This window comes from Pollicipes pollicipes, unplaced genomic scaffold (assembly GCF_011947565.3).
Source record: "Pollicipes pollicipes isolate AB1234 unplaced genomic scaffold, Ppol_2.1 Scaffold_7261;HRSCAF=8764_pilon_pilon_pilon, whole genome shotgun sequence".
Classification (NCBI taxonomy): domain Eukaryota; kingdom Metazoa; phylum Arthropoda; class Thecostraca; order Pollicipedomorpha; family Pollicipedidae; genus Pollicipes; species Pollicipes pollicipes.
The window spans coordinates 43,358,505-43,379,435 of record NW_023597054.1 but is presented as its reverse complement, the minus strand read 5'-3'; the positions used below and the strand labels follow the sequence as shown (position 1 = coordinate 43,379,435).

At 55.7% G+C, this 20,931-nt stretch overlaps 3 protein-coding genes across 5 annotated transcripts in view; 1 reads left to right on the top strand and 2 right to left on the bottom strand.

Moving 5' to 3' along the window:
- Positions 1-305: 305 nt before the first annotated feature.
- LOC119111953 (putative rRNA-processing protein EBP2) lies at positions 306-8,681 on the bottom strand. Of its 3 annotated transcripts, none has more exons than XM_037235846.1 (8): positions 8,613-8,681; positions 5,746-5,821; positions 5,384-5,470; positions 5,006-5,113; positions 4,119-4,205; positions 2,763-2,870; positions 2,031-2,290; positions 306-596 (listed from the first exon to the last, which is right to left on the bottom strand). In XM_037235846.1, the coding sequence occupies exons 2-8, from the start codon at positions 5,794-5,796 to the stop codon at positions 365-367; spliced, it is 933 nt and encodes a 310-aa protein (XP_037091741.1). In that variant the 5' UTR covers positions 5,797-5,821; positions 8,613-8,681; the 3' UTR covers positions 306-364. The 3 variants fall into 3 exon arrangements, with proteins under 3 accessions (XP_037091741.1, XP_037091742.1, XP_037091743.1); XM_037235847.1 differs by having other exon boundaries at positions 8,617-8,677; XM_037235848.1 differs by having other exon boundaries at positions 8,589-8,644.
- Positions 8,682-9,025: 344 nt separating this feature from the next.
- Positions 9,026-12,176, top strand: LOC119111952 (bis(5'-nucleosyl)-tetraphosphatase [asymmetrical]). The gene is made up of 3 exons (XM_037235845.1): positions 9,026-9,134; positions 9,503-9,618; positions 11,227-12,176. The coding sequence occupies exons 1-3, from the start codon at positions 9,029-9,031 to the stop codon at positions 11,437-11,439; spliced, it is 435 nt and encodes a 144-aa protein (XP_037091740.1). The 5' UTR covers positions 9,026-9,028; the 3' UTR covers positions 11,440-12,176.
- Positions 12,177-13,099: 923 nt separating this feature from the next.
- LOC119111951 (mucin-19) overlaps positions 13,100-20,931 on the bottom strand; it is a 46,071-nt gene continuing 38,239 nt past the window's right edge. The window contains exons 12-14 of the mRNA XM_037235844.1: positions 20,461-20,688; positions 13,730-20,090; positions 13,100-13,276 (exon numbers count right to left, since the gene is read on the bottom strand). Of these exons, the coding sequence (XP_037091739.1) occupies positions 13,177-13,276; positions 13,730-20,090; positions 20,461-20,688 (6,689 nt within the window). The 3' untranslated portion in view covers positions 13,100-13,176. The remainder of the gene's footprint in view (positions 13,277-13,729; positions 20,091-20,460; positions 20,689-20,931) is intronic.

The window sequence follows — 20,931 nt, the reverse complement described above, 5'->3', positions numbered from 1 at the left end:
CTGCACATGCGAACCTCTCGACGACCCTTGTGGAGGTAAAATATCAAATCATTCGGATTTTTAAAATAAAAATAAACATCGCTTCCATCTCATAACGCGCATTGCTGTTTTCAAAGGCGCTACATCCAGTCATAAACCCCCTCCGCCCCCCCCCCCCCCCCCACCCCATACACAGTGAACCTTCACTCCGTGACGACTCCGAAAAGAATATCGCAGCGCTCACGAACGGCACTCCTCTGTATGCCTTACACTGGGGTGTTCATCCTAACAACTACCAAACACGCCATATCTTTGCAAACACGCACCTACAGCGTACACGTGTATTACAAATGACATCACAAGAGAAACATTACACAGCGTGCCGTCATTTCCCTCTGCTCTTAGTGCGCGACTTCATGTTCTGCCTGGCCTGTTTGCCAGGCCGCTTGTTGGGGCCGCCCTTGCCGTGGGTCCTGGTCACGAATTTCTTGCCGCCGCGGGCCTTGCCCTTGACCCAGGCGGTGTCGGAGGCGCTCTCGGCCGTGTTGCGCTTCTGGCCGCGCTTCCGGCCGCCGTGGCCGAAGCGAGCGTTCTTCTCCTCGCGCTTCTTTGACAGTCTGCCGGGGACGAAGATTGTGGGCGTATAGCGTCAGACTGCCCGCTAGGGACTCGGAACGAGTGCGGGCGGGGGCGGGGGCGGCGGCGGGGGGGGGGGGCAGATGTGGGCCAGGAGGTGGTGAGCCTGTCTGTCCCCGACAGTCTGTGGGGAAGGGAGGTTGTAAGGCTGTCTGTCCCCGACAGTCTGTGGGGACGGGAGATGGTGAGCCTGTCCTTTCCGAGACGGCCTCTGCGACGGAGGGGAGAGCGGCGGGCAACAGCGCAGTCGCGCCGGCCAAGCCGTCGCGGGAGGCGTCGGACGTAAGCAGCGGGACGCAGCAGAGTTCGCTGGGCATTGGCCACAAACCTCAGCCAGCAGGGAAGAGGCAACGACGCCGTCTCAACAGAAACAAAGCACGAAGTGACAACGCAAATCGTTTTCACACTACTGAATACACTAACCGCACCACTCGTTAAATACGAAGTCCCCACGAGCTCATCTATAACTGCAATTGGGACTGTGCGGTAGCAGAACCCTGAACTTCTCCATCCCATTACGACCATTTCATTGGCCTATGCTCACTTGCTTTCATTCCATTGGCCTCCGTTTCACTCGAAGACCAGGAAAATGAAGATCTTCCTCATAATGCCTTACCCTACCTTGCGTGCCCGTGAAGACGCCAAACGCTAAATAACTGCGGCGGTATACACTTTAAGGACACACAAGAGACGGAGCAAAAACAAACTTCGTACGGAAACTTCGAATCGAACAATTGTTCAACTTGTGACACGCGAAGTTATTTACAAATGCTGGGAAGTTCAAGTGGTCACTTACCCCAATTTCCTGCACACAAATGCAGAGTTCCGCTGTTAACTCATCACGCCAAGGGAAAGGTGTGGCGGGTGTTCTAAACTGAATTCAGGTGAACCAAAAGACTTCTTATGTTAGTGTATTAAGCGCAAAATTTTGGCTTCAAACGGCGGTTTAACTCCAACAAATGCCAGTACATGGGATCCTGAACCTTAGCATATCGCCTTGCGCTGCAGTACTAGGTGAAAGCGTTGCCGTCGTGTTTGACCACTGTGTGATATTCGCGTCCCATTTCGTGCGCATTCGAGACAAACTTTCCACATTGATTACAGCTGGAGAACAGTAAAGGAAATGGCGTAAGCTCCTCGCAACACAAGAGAAAGCAAGGGAAATGCCACAAGTCCCTACATCTAAATAAAATACTGGGTAATTGTGGCTAAAACAACTTCATAATTTTTGAGCAAGCCCAGCATCTTTACACAGGCAACGATACACTCCACAAGTCTCAAAAAATGATATCGAAATTCTTTTGTCCAAAATACAAAAACCGCGTTTTGTTTGGCATATGTTATCATGGACCAGTTTCGTCCTCCGAGCGTAAGACGTACTGCTCCAGTAAATAGACGGAACAGACAAAACTTACTGGCGTTTGTTCGGGCCGGCCTTGCCCTTGCGCTGCTTTCCCCTGCCGTCGTCGTCGGCCGGGCCGTCCAAAAAGTCGAGGCTCTTGTCAGTGCCCTTCCTGAACCTCTTGACCTGCTCCAGCATGTCGCGCTTCTCCTTGGCCTTGCGCTGCTGCGCCTCCACCTGCGTTTTCTTGCCCATCTTCTTCAGCTCCCGTAGCTTGCGCGCCTTCTCCGACATCTCCTTCTTCGTCTTCTGATGGATCAGGAACTTACGCACCTGTCCAGAGCGGCGACGTTAAAGCATAATAATACACTAACACTCTCCATAGCACTATAGGAGTAACCCCGTCTTGCAAAGGTTGCGTATTTTTCGCGCGGATGTTTATCTTTTCGCGGGGTTTCGTTTTTTTAATACGGAGGCGCCGGAGTGCATTACTGATCTCCACAGTACATAACATAATTGAGCACATTTATAGAGCACATAGCACATAGTACATAGTTCATTTAAATAAAACATCCGCGATTCAGTTGGAATAATAGCTGAACACTGCATTAATGTGCACGGCACGGCGTCCCAACACCTCGCCTCGAATGGAACAATAGCCGGCCGCTGTACCGCATAACTTGCGTGAATAGTTTGAGGGTCCGGTGCCCGACGTCCAGCACCAATGAAAACTCAGCGAGTCGCGTCGCGCGAGTGTCACCGCCGGTGCGATGCGGCGCGGGCACCGGCGGCCGCCCCAGCCCACCTTGTCCATCTGCTCGTCCGACTTGACCATCTGGGCGAGGAAGTCGTCCGGCCGCCGGGTAGGCACGCCAAGCGCCTGCAGGCGCGGCAGGCCCTCCAGCACGGCCGCCTGCCGGCCGGACGGTGGCGGCGGTCACCAGACGGCGTCACCGGTACACGGTCAGTGGCGGGTCATCACACAGCGTCACCGGTACACGGTCAGAGGCGGGTCATCACACGGCGCCACCGGTACACGGTCAGTGGCGGGTCACCACACGGCGTCACAGGTACAGTCAGTGGCGGGTCACCACACGGCGTCACCGGTACACGGTCAGTGGCGGGTCACCACACGGCATCATCGGTACAGTCAGTGGCGGGTCACCACACGGCGTCACCGGTACAGTCAGTGGCGGGTCACCACACGGCGTCATCGGTACACGGTCAGTGGCGGGTCATCACATGGCGTCACCGGTACACGGTCAGTGGCGGGTCACCACACGGCATCATCGGTACAGTCAGTGGCGGGTCATCACACGGCGTCACCGGTACACGGTCAGTGGCGGGTCACCACACGGCATCATCGGTACACGGTCAGTGGCGGGTCACCACAAGGCGTCACCGGTACAGTCAGTGGCGGGTCACCACAAGGCGTCACCGGTACACGGTCAGTGGCGGGTCATCACATGGCGTCACCGGTACACGGTCAGTGGTGGGTCATCACATGGCGTCACCGGTGCACGGTTAGTGGCAGGTCACCACACGGCATCACCGGTACACGGTCAGTGGCGGGTCGCCACACAGCGTCACCGGTACGCGGCCAGTGGCGGGCCACCACACGGCGTCACCGGTACAGTCAGTGGCGGGTCACCACACGGCGTCACCGGTGCACGGTCAGTGGCGGGTCACTAGACGGCGTCACTGGTAAACGGTCAGTGGCGGGTCACCACAGCGCCACGGGACCAAATACGGCCGAGGAGGGCAGCAGCGACACCTGCCGTCGCCACGAAGACACGAGCGGTCCGGATAGTAACAAACAATCAAAACAAGGAATATGTAGGCATGGACACCAATGTTCTCCAGGGCATGTTGACAGAAACTCATGCAAAGTACAAATATATACAATTCATAACGAAAGGGCAGGTCATCACAGTGACAGCGAAAGCACGCCTTCCTTGAGCACATAGCAGACACATGCATTATGGTTATGAAATGAACTAAGGGCATTCACACACCCTCCATTGGCTCAAATCTCGGGGGCTCACGCATCTGGCGCTTGGAATGAGTCATGGCGTGCCTGATATATTCACCCTTTCCTTTCATGGCTGATGCCTGGGATGACTGAAATCACACCAGCACCCGGCGGCAAGAGACAGAGTACCTGAGCCTGCCGGTAAAACATCATTTCCCTCTTGAAGTCGTCCTCTGCCAACGCGCCATCCGTATCTTGAGATGCAATTTGCTGCTGCTGAAAACGATGGAAATCACTTGTGAACGTAATCCTAGAACGTCAGGTTATTATTATAATTATTATTATTATTATTATTATTATTTTGATTATTCGCCTGATTGCAGGAACGCTACAACAGCATGCCCACGGTAGTTTGTAGACGGAGAAGTAATCAGTGGAATGTACAACGAACTCTTAACCCATCTACAAACGTGTGTTGGAACCTGTAAAATAAGTACAATTTACAAAGTCGGCTTAATTTTGGACGGAATGGCAGATTTAAAGAGAGGGTTCCACACTAGTTTCTTCTTACACCCTTCTAGTTTCCATGCTACACGCTCGCGAAGACTACTCCGGGAAAATATTTTAAGGTCACCCAGGCATTCACCACGCCGTAATAACATTATTCAAATCCTGCCGTTACAATGGCCATGTGGCAATTGGTGCCAATACAAATATAATTGTCAAATAGTTCATATCTGGCGTTTGTGAGCCCGATTTCCAAATATTATGTCCGTAAACTAACTCCAAATCAATGTGGTGCAATATACAATGACGTAATCAAACAACGACGCATTGTGGAACACATTTACTTCACAGGGAAATTGTGCAATCCAGAGTAGCCTTCTCGCCTTAAAAGCGCACCAATAGGTTTAATTGAGCTTCTTTCATCATATCTGACGCTTGCTTCAATATCTTAACTGGGAACATCCGCTTAAACACCTGTACCTCATTCTTTACTGGCAACGCGCAGCGCTCCGGCCGCAGCCACCGCATGCTCACGCCCGTGGCCGCGACTGAATGCGCCGCATACGTACGTCACGCTTCAGCTCGGGCGCCAGCGGGGCCGGCGCGTTCACGCTGTCCAGCCGCTCCAGCCAGGGCAGCTGCAGTCGGAACTGCTCCAGCTTGGCCAGCATCGCTTTCTGGAGCACGGATTACATACGTGACCACGAGGCACCCAGACACTGCGTGGGGTGCCTGATGGATTGTGACTTTGACTTCTGTTCCGCAGACAGGAAGCATGCACGGGAAATAAAGGAATGTGGTGATACACGCAAAATCAAACTGACATTCTTTTGGAATATGCACATACAATTGGGTCAAACATGGACGTTTGGTAGCAAACAAACACAAATATTCATGATGAACTTAGGTTTGATAACAAATATGAAATAAAAGCATACTTGTCATACCTCATTATTAGCAAACGTTTTGACAGGTCTTTCCTTCACAATGTTCAGACCAGGCTGCAGCTTTCCAGCTCTGAAGGCTTCCTGAAGCTGTGAACAATGTCAATATATCAAAATAGGCGCTAATATGAGCATGCATGCTGCCAAAAACCACATGTATGAGACACAGCTGTGTTGAATGTACTGTCACAACCGAGCATCACACTTTTACCATGTGAAGGAGTGATATCACTGAATATACACCTTGACAACAATAGCAGTGATTTGTTGATAAAGTGAGCACTTCATTTCCAACTAAGAACTCCCATTAAGACCAGAAATAACTCAAGTTTCCCCACCCAAATAAGTTTCACACAGGTACTAACCTCTTCATCAGAATCGATTTCGGATTCAGACTGGTACCCGTCCATTTCCATTCTGAGAAGAGCTTGACCTCAGCAGCTGCATGTGGACCAAAATAATTAATGACTGCAAACACTGTAATGTTATGCAAAACACTGCAGTAAAGGGACTGTTCAGGTAGCCCTGCAAGCCTGAGTTCATATGGTTGTACTTGCAAACTTGCACACATGTCAGGAATTTTCACTTAAACACACACATAACTGGAAGGAGAGGAACTATCCATCTTAAAGCCTCAGATGGTCAAAGCAAATGCCTTCCTTCCCACATGGCTTTAGCGGGGTTGGTTCGGCGCAGGCTGCATAAAATGCATGGTGCACCTAACATGCCCTAACATGTGCTAACACGCCAAACTGTCAATTTCAGTGCATAGAGCCAAAATTTCAAGGAATCATGATGCAGAGGAGGAAATTTTACATGAAATTACCCCAAAAATGTTCATGCAGAAACATTTTAAAAAATTCAGCACAATGTGTCCTGGCCTGAGTTCGGCGCACGCGATCGCGCGGTTCAGCACACCGATGTCGCGTAGGCCTCCGACGCAGCGGCTGCATTCTTTGCAGGCTGGGGTTTAAGCCCCTTACGGCACTCGCTATTTACCCAAACTAGGATGGCCTGTAACCAGTGGTGGCAGCTGTGCTAAATGTTGGGTGGTATCAGAGAGCAGGATTGACAGTGCAGAGCATTGCAAAATGATAACCTTCAGCTGTTAAGTGCTGCAGTTGACCTATAATTACCCATTCAGATGATGGATTTCATGACTTATACTAATGAGCACTGCTTATCATGGCTGATCTCAGAGATCTATTCCACCAAAAGACCCAGGTTAAATCTTAAGAAGAGTTCTGCTTCCAATAGTGATGCTGTGTGCTGACAATGCCCAGATATTTGCTGTCATCTGAGTCAACTAAGACACCAGTACATCATTGCAAAGCCAATGGCAGACACCGCAGTAGCCTGACAGCTGGTCCAAAACTCAGCATACTTCATTTCATGAATCAAACCACCACAGACTTTGCACGCACTCACAGAATCCAGAGCAGGCACATGTAAGTAAGGGCATCCAAACAATTTCATTTTTTAAGGTCTAGTCCAAACCTTTTGAACACATGGACTTGTGCGATCAGAGATAATGTTAAGCAGTGTTTGCTGTGAGCCATGACCCCTACCATCTGATCGTGCAATCCCAGGTCAACGGCAACAATGCTGAATGCCATCCACCCTGCCTTCTGATGTCACCTTACCTTTAGCATGGCCACTACCACCACTACAAGTCATCCCAGTCAAGAGTAAAAAGTGAGCCCCGCAACCAACTTCACCAGCCCACCTCAAACTGAGAGGGTGCATCAGAATGTAACTGCTCTAACCAGTTGGACTATCACATCAAAAAGTAAAAAAAATCATCTTAAAGGAAATATTTAGCATTTGGAGATACTGAAGTAAGCATCAGATATGATAAAACAAGCTCACTCACAACTATTGGTATACTCTATCAGTGCAAAAGACTGCTCTAAACAGCACAATTCTCTGTTTAGTAAATATGCTCCCTAATGTGTCATGGCTTGATTATGTCATTGTACATATTACAGCAATGGTTGAGGGCTAATTGATGGTTGTTATATCTAGAATTTGTGCTTGCAAATGCCAGACATGAGTATCTCCACAATATTTTTCTTGACCATGATTGCTGTGTGGCTTATGGAATGGCAGCATTTGAATGGCACTGCTATGATGTCATGAATGCTAAGGTACCTACAAAACACTCTGCCCAAAATACTTTCCCCATTTTCATGGATGTGTAGCTCAGTGACTAGAGGCACCTACATCCTAATGTCAAGATTGTGAATCACACTGAAAGGTTTTCATGACATCTATTTCAGTTCTAAACCCCATACAAATGTGGAAAAACCTTTAACAATGGAAAAAATTCCAATCTGACCTACCAAGTGGTAGCTATCAAACATCATATACCCTAACCATCCTGGAATACAGATGTGTTGAATCAGGTGCACCCAGCAGACCACAGCTAACATATAACATACAATTGACTGATAACAGACAAGTGCAAGGAGTGCACTGACTTTCCTACAGCCTGTCTGAATAAAGCAGGTTATATCAGGCACCTACTTTAAGGCACACAACAGTAATAATCAGACAGCAGAAGGGCCACACAAATCAATTCCCAAATAAAATCATTGCAATCCAACATAGCCAATCATGCCTGGCATCCCCATGGTGCATTGCTGATAAGTCAGGGTCACAGGCAATGAATGAAACTAATCAATGATTAGCTGGTGCCCAAAAGGCAATGCAGATTAAAGAAAATGTGTTCCATTAGCAGGACAGTGATGGGTTACAATGGATCGGGTGAATGATGATGAATATACGCACCGCAATGCACCAGTCAGTTCTGTAAGGATATAATCAGCAGTGGGAAAAAAACACAAACACCAGATGGGTTAAATATAAGGTGCAGATTGGGTTGGTGCTGCAGGGTGAACAATTGGGTAAGGAGTAATGCTAGGGATATGGTTACGGGAAGGATAACTGGAAACAGCAGTCAGGTTCGGCCCTACATGTATGGGTAAGGGTGAGCATATGGTTTGAGGTAAGGATAGGTGTATAGTGTTAGGAGAAAGAGCAGGACTAGGGGTAGGAGCAGGATTAGGAGGAAGAGAGCGGGACAGGGAGCGTGATGAGGGGATGTGACACCCATCTCCACAAATACTTTTCGTCAAAACCTGGCAGGAAAAGTGTAATTTAAAAGTAAACTACATGTTATGCAGTCGCATCAATGCACGGAACACACCGCCTTAATCCCACAAACGCTCACCAACCGCGCACAACTCGCGACCCTTCCGCCTCGCGCCTTGTGGTATATATCGCCCTGCTTGTGTCCAGCTTGCTTCTCACGTGTGCCGGTTAGATGGCGCAGTTCAGCGCTGGAAACGACGCAAACTTTATCTCTGTTCGATTCTCTTATCAGCATCTTTCTGGTGGGTGATATTGGACAACCATAGCAAATCAGGACTGTAGGTTTTGAAAAATAACACAGTATTAGCGAAATATAAATGATATGAACATCTTATTTTGTCTGTATTACGCCGAAGATGTCTTGCCTAGGTTAGGGAGGGGAGAACATTGTCTCGGTTTTCTGTTGAAGAATCGTAGATTGGTGGGGTGGTGCGGCCGAATGCCATAGGACAGGACAGGTGCGGCCCCAAACATCGAGAAAAACGCACCAGCGTGATGAAGAGGGCATGCGGCTTTGTTGTTTTTCGATGGATGAATGGTCAGCTGGAGTATTTACTTCTGCAAGCTTCTAATGGAGTCCACCACTGGACACCGCCAAAAGGTAGATGAATTAAGTGCGCTGCTTAGCTGGCATAAGATGCTACAATGGTAAGCAAAATTGATCAACAGTTTTCTTGTTTGTTCAGCTTGTTCAGCTTGTTCTAGACAGCTTGTTCAACAGAACAAGCATTCCTAACAGTTGAGTGCTGGAATGTGTTCAAGGCTGTTATTCATTCATTTCATAGCTGTTCTGGACGTGTGTTTTGTAGCACATATGTTTTATATCATTATATTTTGCTATCAATGTTATGCTAGTGTTATATTATTGTTCAGTTGATTCAAAACTCAGGTTACACACTTGTCTGTACCATTCAAATTACACATTTAAGATGTAATTATTTCTCAGGGGGGCAATGACTTATTCCACAGGTCATGTAGATCCAGGGGAAGAAGACTTAACAACTGCATTCAGAGAAACAGAGGAAGAGGCAGGGCTGAAGTCAACCCAGCTGAAAGTTCTGAATGGTTTTCAGAGTAAGATAAGTGTAAGTCCTTAACTACTTAGTTACTAACACGGCATAGCCATTGATTTTTTGAAGTATAATTGATGAGTAATCATGGGAGAATGTGGTTGAAAATGGCCCAAAATTATATTTTTATGTTGTGGATGGCCCCCAAAATGGTTGACAAAATTTGTTACCAGTAAATTATTTCAATGAACAGCACTTCCATTTTTGTGTTGATTTGTCAAGTCTGTGTTGTGTGTGTGCTGTAGAATAGCATGGAATAGAATTGAATATAATTGAATACAATTTAATACTCTGAAAGAAAAAGGTACAAGCAGACCTGAAGTATCCCAAGAACTGCTGCTCCTGGAGGCACCCTGCTGATAATTCTTCCAGTGTTCCCAACAAGCATTTGCTGGAGCTCTCCTTGTGGCTACCTGGCCTTAGTCTGGTCCATTCTGTATGTCCAGTGCTTGTTCAAACATTTTTTTTTTTGATGCATCTGGGCCAGAAGATGTAGCAACCTCAGCTGGTGGGCTATTAATACAGCTTCAGTGTATTCCATGTGTTTACCATGCATACTTGGTATGTTTTGTGGGATTAAGACTTGGCAGTGGGCTTCTTAAGCTTGAGTGGGTGCTCTCATATATCTGATTAAGAGCAGGATTTTTTGGTTTCTTCTTTTGCTGTGAAAAGAAAAGCAGTAAAGATAAAGCTTCACATGGTGCTGAGCTGTCTCCTATGCCACCCTGGGGGGATGGGGCCTACCCATCATGTCTTAGAGAGCCTGTCATGGCAGGTCAAATGCTGAGGGGATAGGACAATAAGAGAGCCTGAGGAAAGTCTGGAGGTGCCCATTCAAAGCAAACCATTGATGAACATGCTTTATTGTGGCGGGTTGTGGGGTCCCTCAGGAAGATGGCCACAGGAGACAGGGGGAGAGGTTGAGAACACAAGAGCAGTCTTGTAAGGTAGTGTTGTTTTTGTGAGTTGAAAATTTTATGTTATTAAAATTTTGTATTTCAAACATAGAATATGAATAACATAAAATTTTCAACTGAAGATTTGACCTTCCCTATTCGATGAAGCACATAGCAATGTTGCACAAAAACTCAGTGACTAAACAGCCCATATGCAAACATCTGGCAATTTATTTAGCAACATTTTAAAGGATTCACACTACAGCAACATTCTGTAGTTCCCAACCATGGTTTCCTGTCAGAAGGAACATTTAAAAAGACCCACTTTGTGATGGCATCCTGTGGATCCCAACAACTTGACAATAATAATATTCTGTTGAGGCTGTCTCACCATTTCAGGTTTTTTTATCACCCTAATCCCCAAATCTGGGTAAATGCAATTTTCAAGAGTCAGAGATGGTAAGGAACCCACTTAGTGAGGGGGGGGGGGGAGGTTGTAGCTTTGGCAAGGAAGCCCCTGGGAGGCAGAGTGCCCACCCCCTCCAAGCGAAGCTCCTGCTGTGTGGTGTGGGAAGACAGTTGTGCAACCAGCCTGTTATCAAAGACCAAAGTGTTTGCTGTGCCGTTCTGCCCCCCCACATGCCCACGAGCCTGCCGAGTGCGGCGGCCGGCGCGGCGCAGCGCGGCGGTCTCGGTCGCGGCCGCTGACGCGCCTGCCGTGCCGCAGTACACGGCGTGGGGTCGCCCGAAGGAGTCGGTGTACTACCTGGCCGAGCTGCGCGACGCCGGCGCGCCGGTGCTGATCTCGGAGGAGCACTCCGACTGGTGCTGGGCGCCCGTGGAGCGGGCCTGCCACCTCGTCAGCTATGCCGAGATGCAGGGCGTGCTGAGAGAGGCCGAGCGCTTCGTGACCGGCGCCGCGCCCGACGCTCGGGGCTGAGCTGGAGGTGGGAGGGGGCGGCCCCCAGGCGGCCCCCCGCCGGGCTGCCCGGACCGAGCAGTGGCGAGCCGGGCCCGCGCCGACAGGCGGGTAGGCTCGGCCGGCTGTCACGAGACTGCCCGCCATACCGGCGGATAGGAAGTGGCCTGCCGCTTGGAGGCCCCGTAGGAGGCCGCCCTTATTGCACCATGGAAGGTCAACATCTAGGAATTGGGATCGGATGTTCTGCAATTTCAGTGTTAACGAAATGCAATGTACGGCCTATCCAACTGGTTTGCAAACGCCACTGGATAATGCACCATGTTCTAATGTATCATTTTTTTTGATGAACATGAATAGCATGTTACCTGTATGCTGACGTGTTGAATCATGAACCGTAAGTCGCGGTGAGGCGGGTGATATGATGTTGGTGTGTTAAAACTGTCAGAACAGTCGCGCTGTGTCATCCAGAGGGTTGAATGAAAGACATTGATTTCACCGACTTGTCCTTTTTAAGTGTTGCTGCTCATCTCTCTTCATGCAAGGTGTGCGAGGAATAATTATACACGATTAGTACATAGGATCATGGCTAGGTCAGTGGAGCAGTTTTATCTCAGAAGCATTGGATGTCATGTTAGGCAGGAGTTCCGACCTGTCTCAATAAACGAGCATCAGTACTTGAGCAGCCTAATGCTGGTTGACTTGTTGCAGATACCCGGTAATCACCTGTGATTATAAATATATATTTATTACAACGATCCTAAGTAGCGTCGGCGAGGGTCTTGCACGGAATCATAACAAAGGACACCACACAGCGGCGCATCGGCCGCTACCGATTCTCACCGCACGGCGCGTCGCATAGGGACGGATTGTCGCCCTCGCATTCCCTGCCCGACACTCAGCACGCAGACGTGTGACGAGTGCGAGGCTGCTCATTCCGCCCGCCGTCGCCCGCCGCCGGGGCTCGCGCTCGCCGCCGGTGGCGGCCGGGCGGGGGCTGCGAGACGCAGGTGCCTCGCACTCCTGCCGCGCAGAGTGCGCCCGGTCGTCGGAAGCCCGCGCTGGCGACGGCGGACAACTGACGACGAGCCGAGCGGCGCGAGGCCAGCTCAAACCCCAAGTGATGCGTGGAGAAGATGTCTGTATTGAGTCGACCCCGCGACACCGTGATGCCTGTGTAACGCGGTCCGGTCCGGCTATGCGCCGCCACCTGACACCACGCGCGACCTCCCTCCAAACACCCTGACTTGATAAGGCAATGCCCGCTTCTGTCCTCCGTTACAAGTATGCAAGAGCGACGATGCGCCTCACCGTCGGGTGACCTGTTCGGGCCAGTGCCCGGTGACGACGCGTAATGCTGCGTGCGGCGCGCTGGGCGCACGGACGCCATGCTGGGGCCTGCATGAGGGCCCCACGCTCCGGGACCCGGCGTCCCGGGCACCGGGACGTGCCCGTGTGACGGACGTGAACGTGGGAGTGCCTCGCGCACGCGCGCGGGTGGAGTGACGCGGACAGTCTGCGACACGCGTCGCCGCGGCACCGCCAGCTGCCGGATAGCGCTGTGATTGTTCGCCGTGGCTCGACATCACTTTGGCACCCGCCAGCTGCTGTCCGCACTCGTACTGGCATCACACGGGGTGCGTGTCACCCTGCTGCGTCCCATCTCCGAGCTGGGTCGGAGCAGCCCGCTGGCTGCGCCGGGCCGCCGCCCCGTCCAGCACGCGAGGCACCCTGTCGACTGTGGGGCGGGTGTCCGCCTCACCTCCTCCTGTGGGCCGCTGTGATCATCATCTTCTTGAGCAGCGGCTGCGGCTCGCAGCTCCTGGGGTCGCACGACATCTGACCGTTGTCGCCGCACCTGAAATCAGAGGACAGTATGAATACCCGTCATCACGTGCTGACTCATGATGCTGGTGCTGAGCATTGCTCTGGAGAGCAGCCAGAAATCGTGTGTGGGGTGGAATCTGAGTAACGCCACCAGGGTAGTATGATGTCCCAATACTGCTCTGTCGCACCAAATATGCGGAGGCAAGGGTGTAACCTCTCCTGGTGCACTTGCTTGCTAAACCCCGAGAACTGGACCCATGCTCTGACCCGCTGGGGCATGACATTTAAGACGCCTTAAAACCGATCGATTATCATAAAATCGAATTGCCTGTGCGTTAAAAGATGACGCAAGCTCGATCGACTCGGCTGGTTTCAACAGCGCTTGCAAAGGCAAAGCACGACGACCGACATACCAGGCCCGTCCCGCCCAAGTGCCACCCGATGCGGGCGGCGCCGCTCCCCAGGGCGTCCTACACCCACTGACCTGCACTCGAGGCAGGGCCCTGAGGCCGACTCCACCAGCTGGCCGCTGCCGTACTCGGCGCCCTGGATGCGGCAGCCGGCCGGCTCGGCGGCCGGCGCGCTCTCTGTGGTCGGCTCCGGCCGGCTGGCGTTCCAAGCGCTCTCCACGGGGCATTCGTAGCGCGGGCAGCAGAAGCCTTCGATCGGCTGCTCCAGGCAGCCGGCCACCGGCGGCGGGCACGACTGCTGCAGGCAGATGATGTCCCCGCGGAAGCAGAAGCAGAAGTCGCACGGGTTGTCGCGCGGGATCTGCTGCGCCGACACGTACACCTTGCCGTCGAACAGGCAGGCGCCGGCCGCGTGCGGCGCCAGCCCGGCGGCGTGCGGCGCGAGCGTGGCCGCGCGTTCGGTGGTGGTCGTCGCCGCGTCGCCGGCCGCTGCCTCGCCGTCCACCTCGGCGTCCGTGATGTCAGTGGCGTTCTCGAACGCGTCGGGCCCGACGGTGGCGAGCATGTCGAGTACCTCGTCCGTGACCGAGATCAGCTCCGACTCGGCCTCCGGCTCGCCGCCGTCGGTCGGCGTTAGGCCAGCCGGCGGGTACGGCGTGGCGGCGCTCTCGGCGCCCGGCTCCCCGCCCGCCGCGGTGGTAGCCGAGTCGGCCTCGGCTTCAGCGGCTCCTGCCGAGGAATCCGTCTGGCCCGCTGCGGCTCCGTCGGCAAACTCTGTTGTGGAAGCGTCGGTAGTCCCTTCGGTGGCATCCGTCTGACCATCAGTGATGCCTTGGGTATACGCCGCTGATGTAACTTCGGTGGACCCGTCGGTGGTGTCCGTCAGGCCATCAGTGATGCTCTGGGTATACGCCGCTGACGTAACTTCGGTGGCTCCGTCGGTGGTATCCGTCAGGCCATCAGTGATGCTCTGGGTATACGCCGCTGACGTGATTTCGGTGGCTCCGTCGGTGGTATCCGTCAGGCCATCAGTGATGCTCTGGGTATACGCCGCTGACGTAACTTCGGTGGCTCCGTCGGTGGTATCCGTCAGGCCATCAGTGATGCTCTGGGTATACGCCGCTGACGTGACTTCGGTGGCTCCGTCGGTGGTATCCATCAGGCCATCAGTGATACCTTGAGTATACGCCGCTGACGTAATTTCTGTGCCTCTTTCGGTGGTATCCGTCAGGCCATCAGTGATACCTTGGGTATACGCCGCTGACGTAATTTCTGTGCCTCTTTCGGTGGTGTCAGTCTGACTCTCAGTGACACCATCGGGATACTCCGTTGTCGCGGTAGATCCTCCGGTCTGCTCTTCGGTGGTCCCTTCGGCCGAGATCGTCTGACCCTCGGCGACTATATCGGTGGAATCGGTTGTTGAAGCGTCAGTAGCCCCCGTAGTTGAATGCGATTGGTCATCGAAAGGCCCTCCTGTTGGGTATGTTTGGCTGACGACTCCTTTAGTGGCGTCTGACAATGGAGCGTCGGTAGCACCCTCCGATGACGCTGTCTGATCTTCAGTGCTGCTGTCGGCGAGTCCTGTTGCCGGGACCTCGCTGGTTCCCACATCAGTATCTGCCTGACCCTGAGCAGTAGTCCCTTCGGGTGTCTCTGTCTGACCGGAAGTTACTATCTCGCCCACGACGGTTTGACCTCCAGGGACCCCTTCAGAAGACGCGGTCTGATCTTCTGTAGCTCCTTCGTACGACTCTGTAAGTCCCGCGGCCTTATCGACCTCCTGATCGGCACTGGCGGCGGTCGTTGACGCCGCCAGACCGCCGGTGCAGCCGCCGATGCCGCATTGGACGCCGTCAGCTCCCTCCGTGCCATCACCAACTGCGGCGGCTCCGGGATCGCCCGAGTCGGTCGCCGCGTCTGGACGGGTTTGCTCCTCGGCGCCAGGGATGGTACCGCCCTCTCCGGCGACCTCCCTGTCCTGGGGGGCGGCTGTCGTCGGGGACGTGGTGTCGGTGCCCAGGCAGCCGCCGCCCACACAGGGGACGCCGTCGGTCCCCGCCGGCCGGTCCGTGGCGCCATCTTCCGTCTCTGTCGTGCTGCCGTCCGGGCTGGCTGAGCTGGGCGCCGGCGGGCAGCCGCTGCCAGTGCAGGGAAAGGATGTAGCCGTGGTGCCATCTTCCGTCTCTGTCGTGCTGCCGTCCGGGCTGGCTGAGCTGGGCGCCGGCGGGCAGCCGCTGCCAGTGCAGGGGAAGGATGTGGCCGTGGTGCCATCTTCCGTCTCTGTCGTGCTGCCGTCCGGGCTGGCTGAGCTGGGCGCCGACGGGCAGCCGCTGCCAGTGCAGGGGAAGGATGTGGCCGTGGTGCCATCTTCTGTCTCTGTCGTGCTGCCGTCCGGGCTGGCTGAGTTCGGTGCCGGCGGACAGCCGCTGCCAGTGCAGGGGAAGGATGTGGACGTGGCGCCGTCTTCCGTCTCTGTCGTGCTGCCGTCCGGACTGACTGAGCTCGGTGCCGGTGGGCAGCCGCTGCCAGTGCAGGGGAAGGATGTGGACGTGGCGCCGTCTTCCGTCTCTGTCGTGCTACCGTCCGGGCTGGCTGAGCTCGGTGCCGGCGGGCAGCCGCTGCCAGTGCAGGGGAAGGGTGTGGCCGTAGCGCCGTCGTCCGTCTCTGTCGTGCTGCCGTCCGGGCTGGCTGAGCTCGGTGCCGGCGGGCAGCCGCTGCCAGTGCAGGGGAAGGATGTGGCCGTGGTGCCGTCTTCCGTCTCTGTTGTGCTGCCGTCCGGGCTGACTGAGCTCGGTGCCGGCGGGCAGCCGCTGCCAGTGCAGGGGAAGGGTGTGGCCGTGGCGGGGCCGGAGCCGGGGCCGCCCGCGGCCGGTCGTTGGCCGTCGGTGCAGCCGGCGTCTGTGCAGACGACGACGCTATCCGAAGCCGCCGGCGGGTACCGCTCGGTGCCCTCTGCTCCGGCGGCGGGCACGTAGCCGCTGCCTTGGTCCGGTGGCGTGGCGCTGCTGTCCGCAGGGGTGGCCCCGGCTCCGGCCGTGTCCTGGGTTGGCTGGTCTGTCACACCCGCCTCCGAGTCAGAGTCGCCCATCACGGACGAGTCACTCTCCGGCGGCGCAGGAGACTCAGACTCGACCACGCCTACGACGGTGGCCTCGCCCTCCTTGTCTTGGGGAGCTCCCGTGGTGGCGCCAGTCTCGGGCGTGGCCAGGGAGTCTGCGCCGCCCGGGGGCCTTTCCGTGGCGGGGTATGAGCTTGTGGCGTCTGCCTCGGGTCTGGCTGTGGACCCGGGCGACTCGCCGCCGGTTGTGGGCCCGAGATCCGTACTGGTAGGGGCAGACCCGGACTCAGTGCTGGTCTCTGCGGGTTCCGCGCCAGGACCAGGCTCGGTAGATTCAGCACCGATGCCGGCCTCGGTGGATGCAGCACCGGCACCGGCGTCGGTAGATTCGGCACCAATATCGGCATCGGTAGATTCCATATCGGTGCCTGCCTCGGTGGATTCAGCACCGACACCAGCGCCGGTAGATTCGACACCGATACCGGCCTCGGTGGATTCAGCATCTACACCGGCGCCGGTAGATTCGTCACCGATACCGGCCTCGGTGGACGGCCCGTCCAGAACATCAGAGGCCTCGCCGCTGGTGCCGGTGTCTGTGGAGGTGCTGGCTTCGGTAGCGGTAGTTCCGGCGCTGACTTCGGCTGATGCCGCGTCTGTGGTCGGTCCGGCATACTCGGCTTCAGTTGCGACCTCAGTGGTGCCCGCGTCGGTAGTGGCCTCCGGATAGCCTGCCGCTGTGGAGCCCGATACTCCGCCGGCTTCCGCAGAGCCTAAACCAGGGCTGGCCCCGCCGGACCCCTCGGCCGCGCCCGCTTCCGTGGTCGTGAGTTGGCTGTCCTCGTTCGAACCCAGCACAACGACGGCTTCCGTCGAAGGCAGCTCGTCGTCAGGGTCCGAGAAAGCGGAATCGGTGATAACGTCACCCGATCCCATCTCGGTGTCAGGCACCATTGATGCCATGACAATGACAGGCTCTTTTGTTACTGGCTCCGTGCTGGTCTCTGCGGATACGCCGCCCGGCTCCCCCACGTCATACCCTGCTGTAGTGCCGGTTTCTGCCGGTGATGATTCGGTGCTGGCCTCAGCCAATCCCGACTGACTTCCAGGCTCAGTCGGTCCAGACACGGTGCCAGTTTCAGTCAGTGATGAGTCAGTACTGGTCTCAGTAGGCTCGACACCTGCACCCGGCTCTGAAGCTCCTGCCTCGGTAGTCGCTGCTTCCGCGCTGGTCTCCGTAGACTCGGCGTCGGCACCCGGCTCTGAAGCTCCTACCTCGGTAGTCGCTGCTTCAGTGCTGGTCTCCGTAGACTCGGCGTCGGCACCCGGCTCCGAAGCTCCTGCCTCGGTAGTCGCTGCTTCAGTGCTGGTCTCCGTAGACTCGGCGTCGGCACCCGGCTCCGAAGCTCCTGCTTTGGTAGTCGCTGCTTCCGTGCTGGTCTCCGTAGACTCGGCATCGGCACCCGGCTCTGAAGCTCCTGCCTCGTTAGTCGCTGCTTTAGTGCTAGTCTCTGTAGACTCGGCGTCGGGACCTGGCTCGAAAGCTCCTGCCTCGGTAGTCGCTGCTTCAGTGCTAGTCTCCGTAGACTCGGCCTCGGCACCCAGCTCTGAAGCTCCTGCCTCGGTAGTCACTGCTTCAGTGCTAGTCTCCGTAGACTCGGCGTCGGCGCCCGGCTCTGAAGCTCCTGTCTCGGTAGTCGCTGCTTCAGTGCTAGTCTCCGTGGACTCGGCATGGGCGCCCGGCTCTGAAGCTCCTGCTTCGGTTGTCGCTGCTTCAGTGCTAGTCTCCGTAGACTCGGCGTCGGCACCCGGCTCTGAAGCTCCTGCCTCGGTAGTCGCTGCTTCAGTGCTGGTCTCCGTAGACTCGGCGTCGTCACCCGGCTCCGAAGCTCCTGCCTCGGTAGTCGCTGCTTCAGTGCTGGTCTCCGTAGACTCGGTGTCGGCACCCGGCTCTGAAGCTCCTGCCTCGATAGTCGCTGCTTCAGTGCTAGTCTCCGTAGACTCGGCGTCGGCACCCGGCTCTGAAGCTCCTGCCTCGGTAGTCGCCGCTTCAGTGCTGGTCTTAATTGATTCTTGACCATAGTCGGCCGTCGTGTACCCGGGCTCGGTGCCGGCTCCAGTGATCTCCGTCGCTGACTCTGCCGAGTCGGAGGTGATCTCAGCCCCAACATCACCGCCCCCGAGACTGCCTTCAGGGCAGTAGGGACCGGTGCAGCTCTCAGTGGACAGCGGCGTGCTGGCGTCAACGGACTCACTGCCAGGACGCACTGATTCTGTGGAGGACTCCGGCTCCGTCTGTGCCGTAGTGCCAGCCCCGTCTAGAGTAAGTGTAGTGGTCTCCGCATCGTCCGTCGGCTCAGAGCCCTCGCTTTCGTCTGTCGCTCCGCTGCCCTCAGCATCATCAGCTGGAACAGGCTCGCCGTATCCGAGCAGACCCTCCGCGCCAGTGAGATCTTCGGATCCCGGCGGCTGATCGACGTCAGCGCCGGGAAGGTCGACACTCTCAGGGCTCCCCTGGTCGGGCTCGCCGCCACTGGCCTCGCCTTGAGGAGTCGCGTCGTCCGCGGAGTCAGCGACCGCGCCGTCTGGGGCGCCGGCGGAACCCTCCTCCTCGTCTGTCTCTCCGCCGGCGGATTCCTCCGTCGGCTCGGTCTGCTGCTCAGGGGTACCACCACCGAACTCGTCCGTCGGCTCGGTCTGCTGCTCTGGGGCGCCTTCACCAGACCCCTCCGTCGGCTCGGTCTGCTGTTCAGGGGCGCCTTCGCCAGACTCCTCCGTCGGCTCCAGCAAACCGTCTGTGTACTCGTCCGTCGGCTCGGTCTGTTGTTCAGGGGCGCCGTCACCAGACTCCTCCGTCGGCTTCAGCAAACCGTCAGTGTACGCATCCGTCTGCTCGGTCTGTTGCTCAGGAGCGCCTTCACCAGACTCATCAGTCGGCTCGGTCTGCTGATCAGGGGTATCATCACCGGACCCCTCCGTCGGCTCAGTCTGCTGCTCAGGGGCGCCTTCACCAGACTCCTCCGTCGGCTCGGTCTGCTGCTCAGGGGCGCCTTCACCAGACTCCTCCGTCTGCTCGGTCTGCTGCTCAGGGGTACCATCACCGGACCCCTCCGTCGGCTCTGTCTGCTGCCCTGGGGCGCCTTCACCAGGCCCATCCGTCGGCGTCAGCAGATCGTCCGTGTACGCCTCCGTGGGCTGGGTCTGGAGGCCGCCGTCGTCGGAGGCCTGCTCGGGGCCGGTCGCCAGCCCGCTGATGCTGATGGTCTGCGTGACGGGCGGCTCGGTGGTCGGCGCCGGCGTCGGCACCACCACCTGGCCGGCGTCCGGCTGGCCGCCGCTGCCCTCCAGTTCGAGACCCAGGCTCTCCAGCACCGACACGTCTGCAGAGGGCGGACAGGTCGTCAGATCAGGCACGCACTCGCGGCTGGCGGGAGAGAGGTCTGCTGTGCGGCAGCAGCGGGTCAGCATTTGTCATCGCATCTTTCAGACAAACGCTTCCCCATGAGTATGAAACCACCCGGATCAGAGTAGATATTCACGCATGGGGTGACAGGTCCAAAATAACATGCAGCAAAACTGGCTGACGGACAGTGTTTTCGTCCATTGTCCATGTACCTGTTCATAAGTAACCTCGTTAACTTTGTGTTGACAGCTAATGTTTTGTTTGAAGACAGCCAACGCCGTGAACAATAGACGCGTCTCCCGGTCTGTACTGGCCGGCCACCAGCGGCGGTCATCGGCGCCACTCACCGCACGAGTACTCGGCTGGGCAGCAGGCGCCGGCTGGCGGCGGCAGCGGCCTGCAGTCCTTGCCGCGCAGCTCGGCTGGCATCTCGCACAGCTGGCTGGCGCACACCACTTCGCCGCTCAGGCACAGACAGTACTTGCAGGGGTCCGGGTGCACGATCACGTCGTTCTCGGCGTAGATGTTGCCCTCCAGATAGCACTGCAGCGCCACCGGCGCCTGCTCCACCTCGCCTGGCGGAAAGGGAGGGTTGACACGCTGCGCGGGCGCGACTGGACATGACACACGGGGAGGGTTACAGTGCGGTCAGTTGAGGACTCCGCAAAATCTATATTTTAGCACCGCGTCGACGTTTTAATAGCGTTGGAAATTGCAACGCTGTGTCAGCCTACTCGCTTCAAGGGAATGTTCCACATTTGAAGATACTGGAACAAGCATAAAATATGACGAAGTAAGCTCACTTGTAACTATTGGTG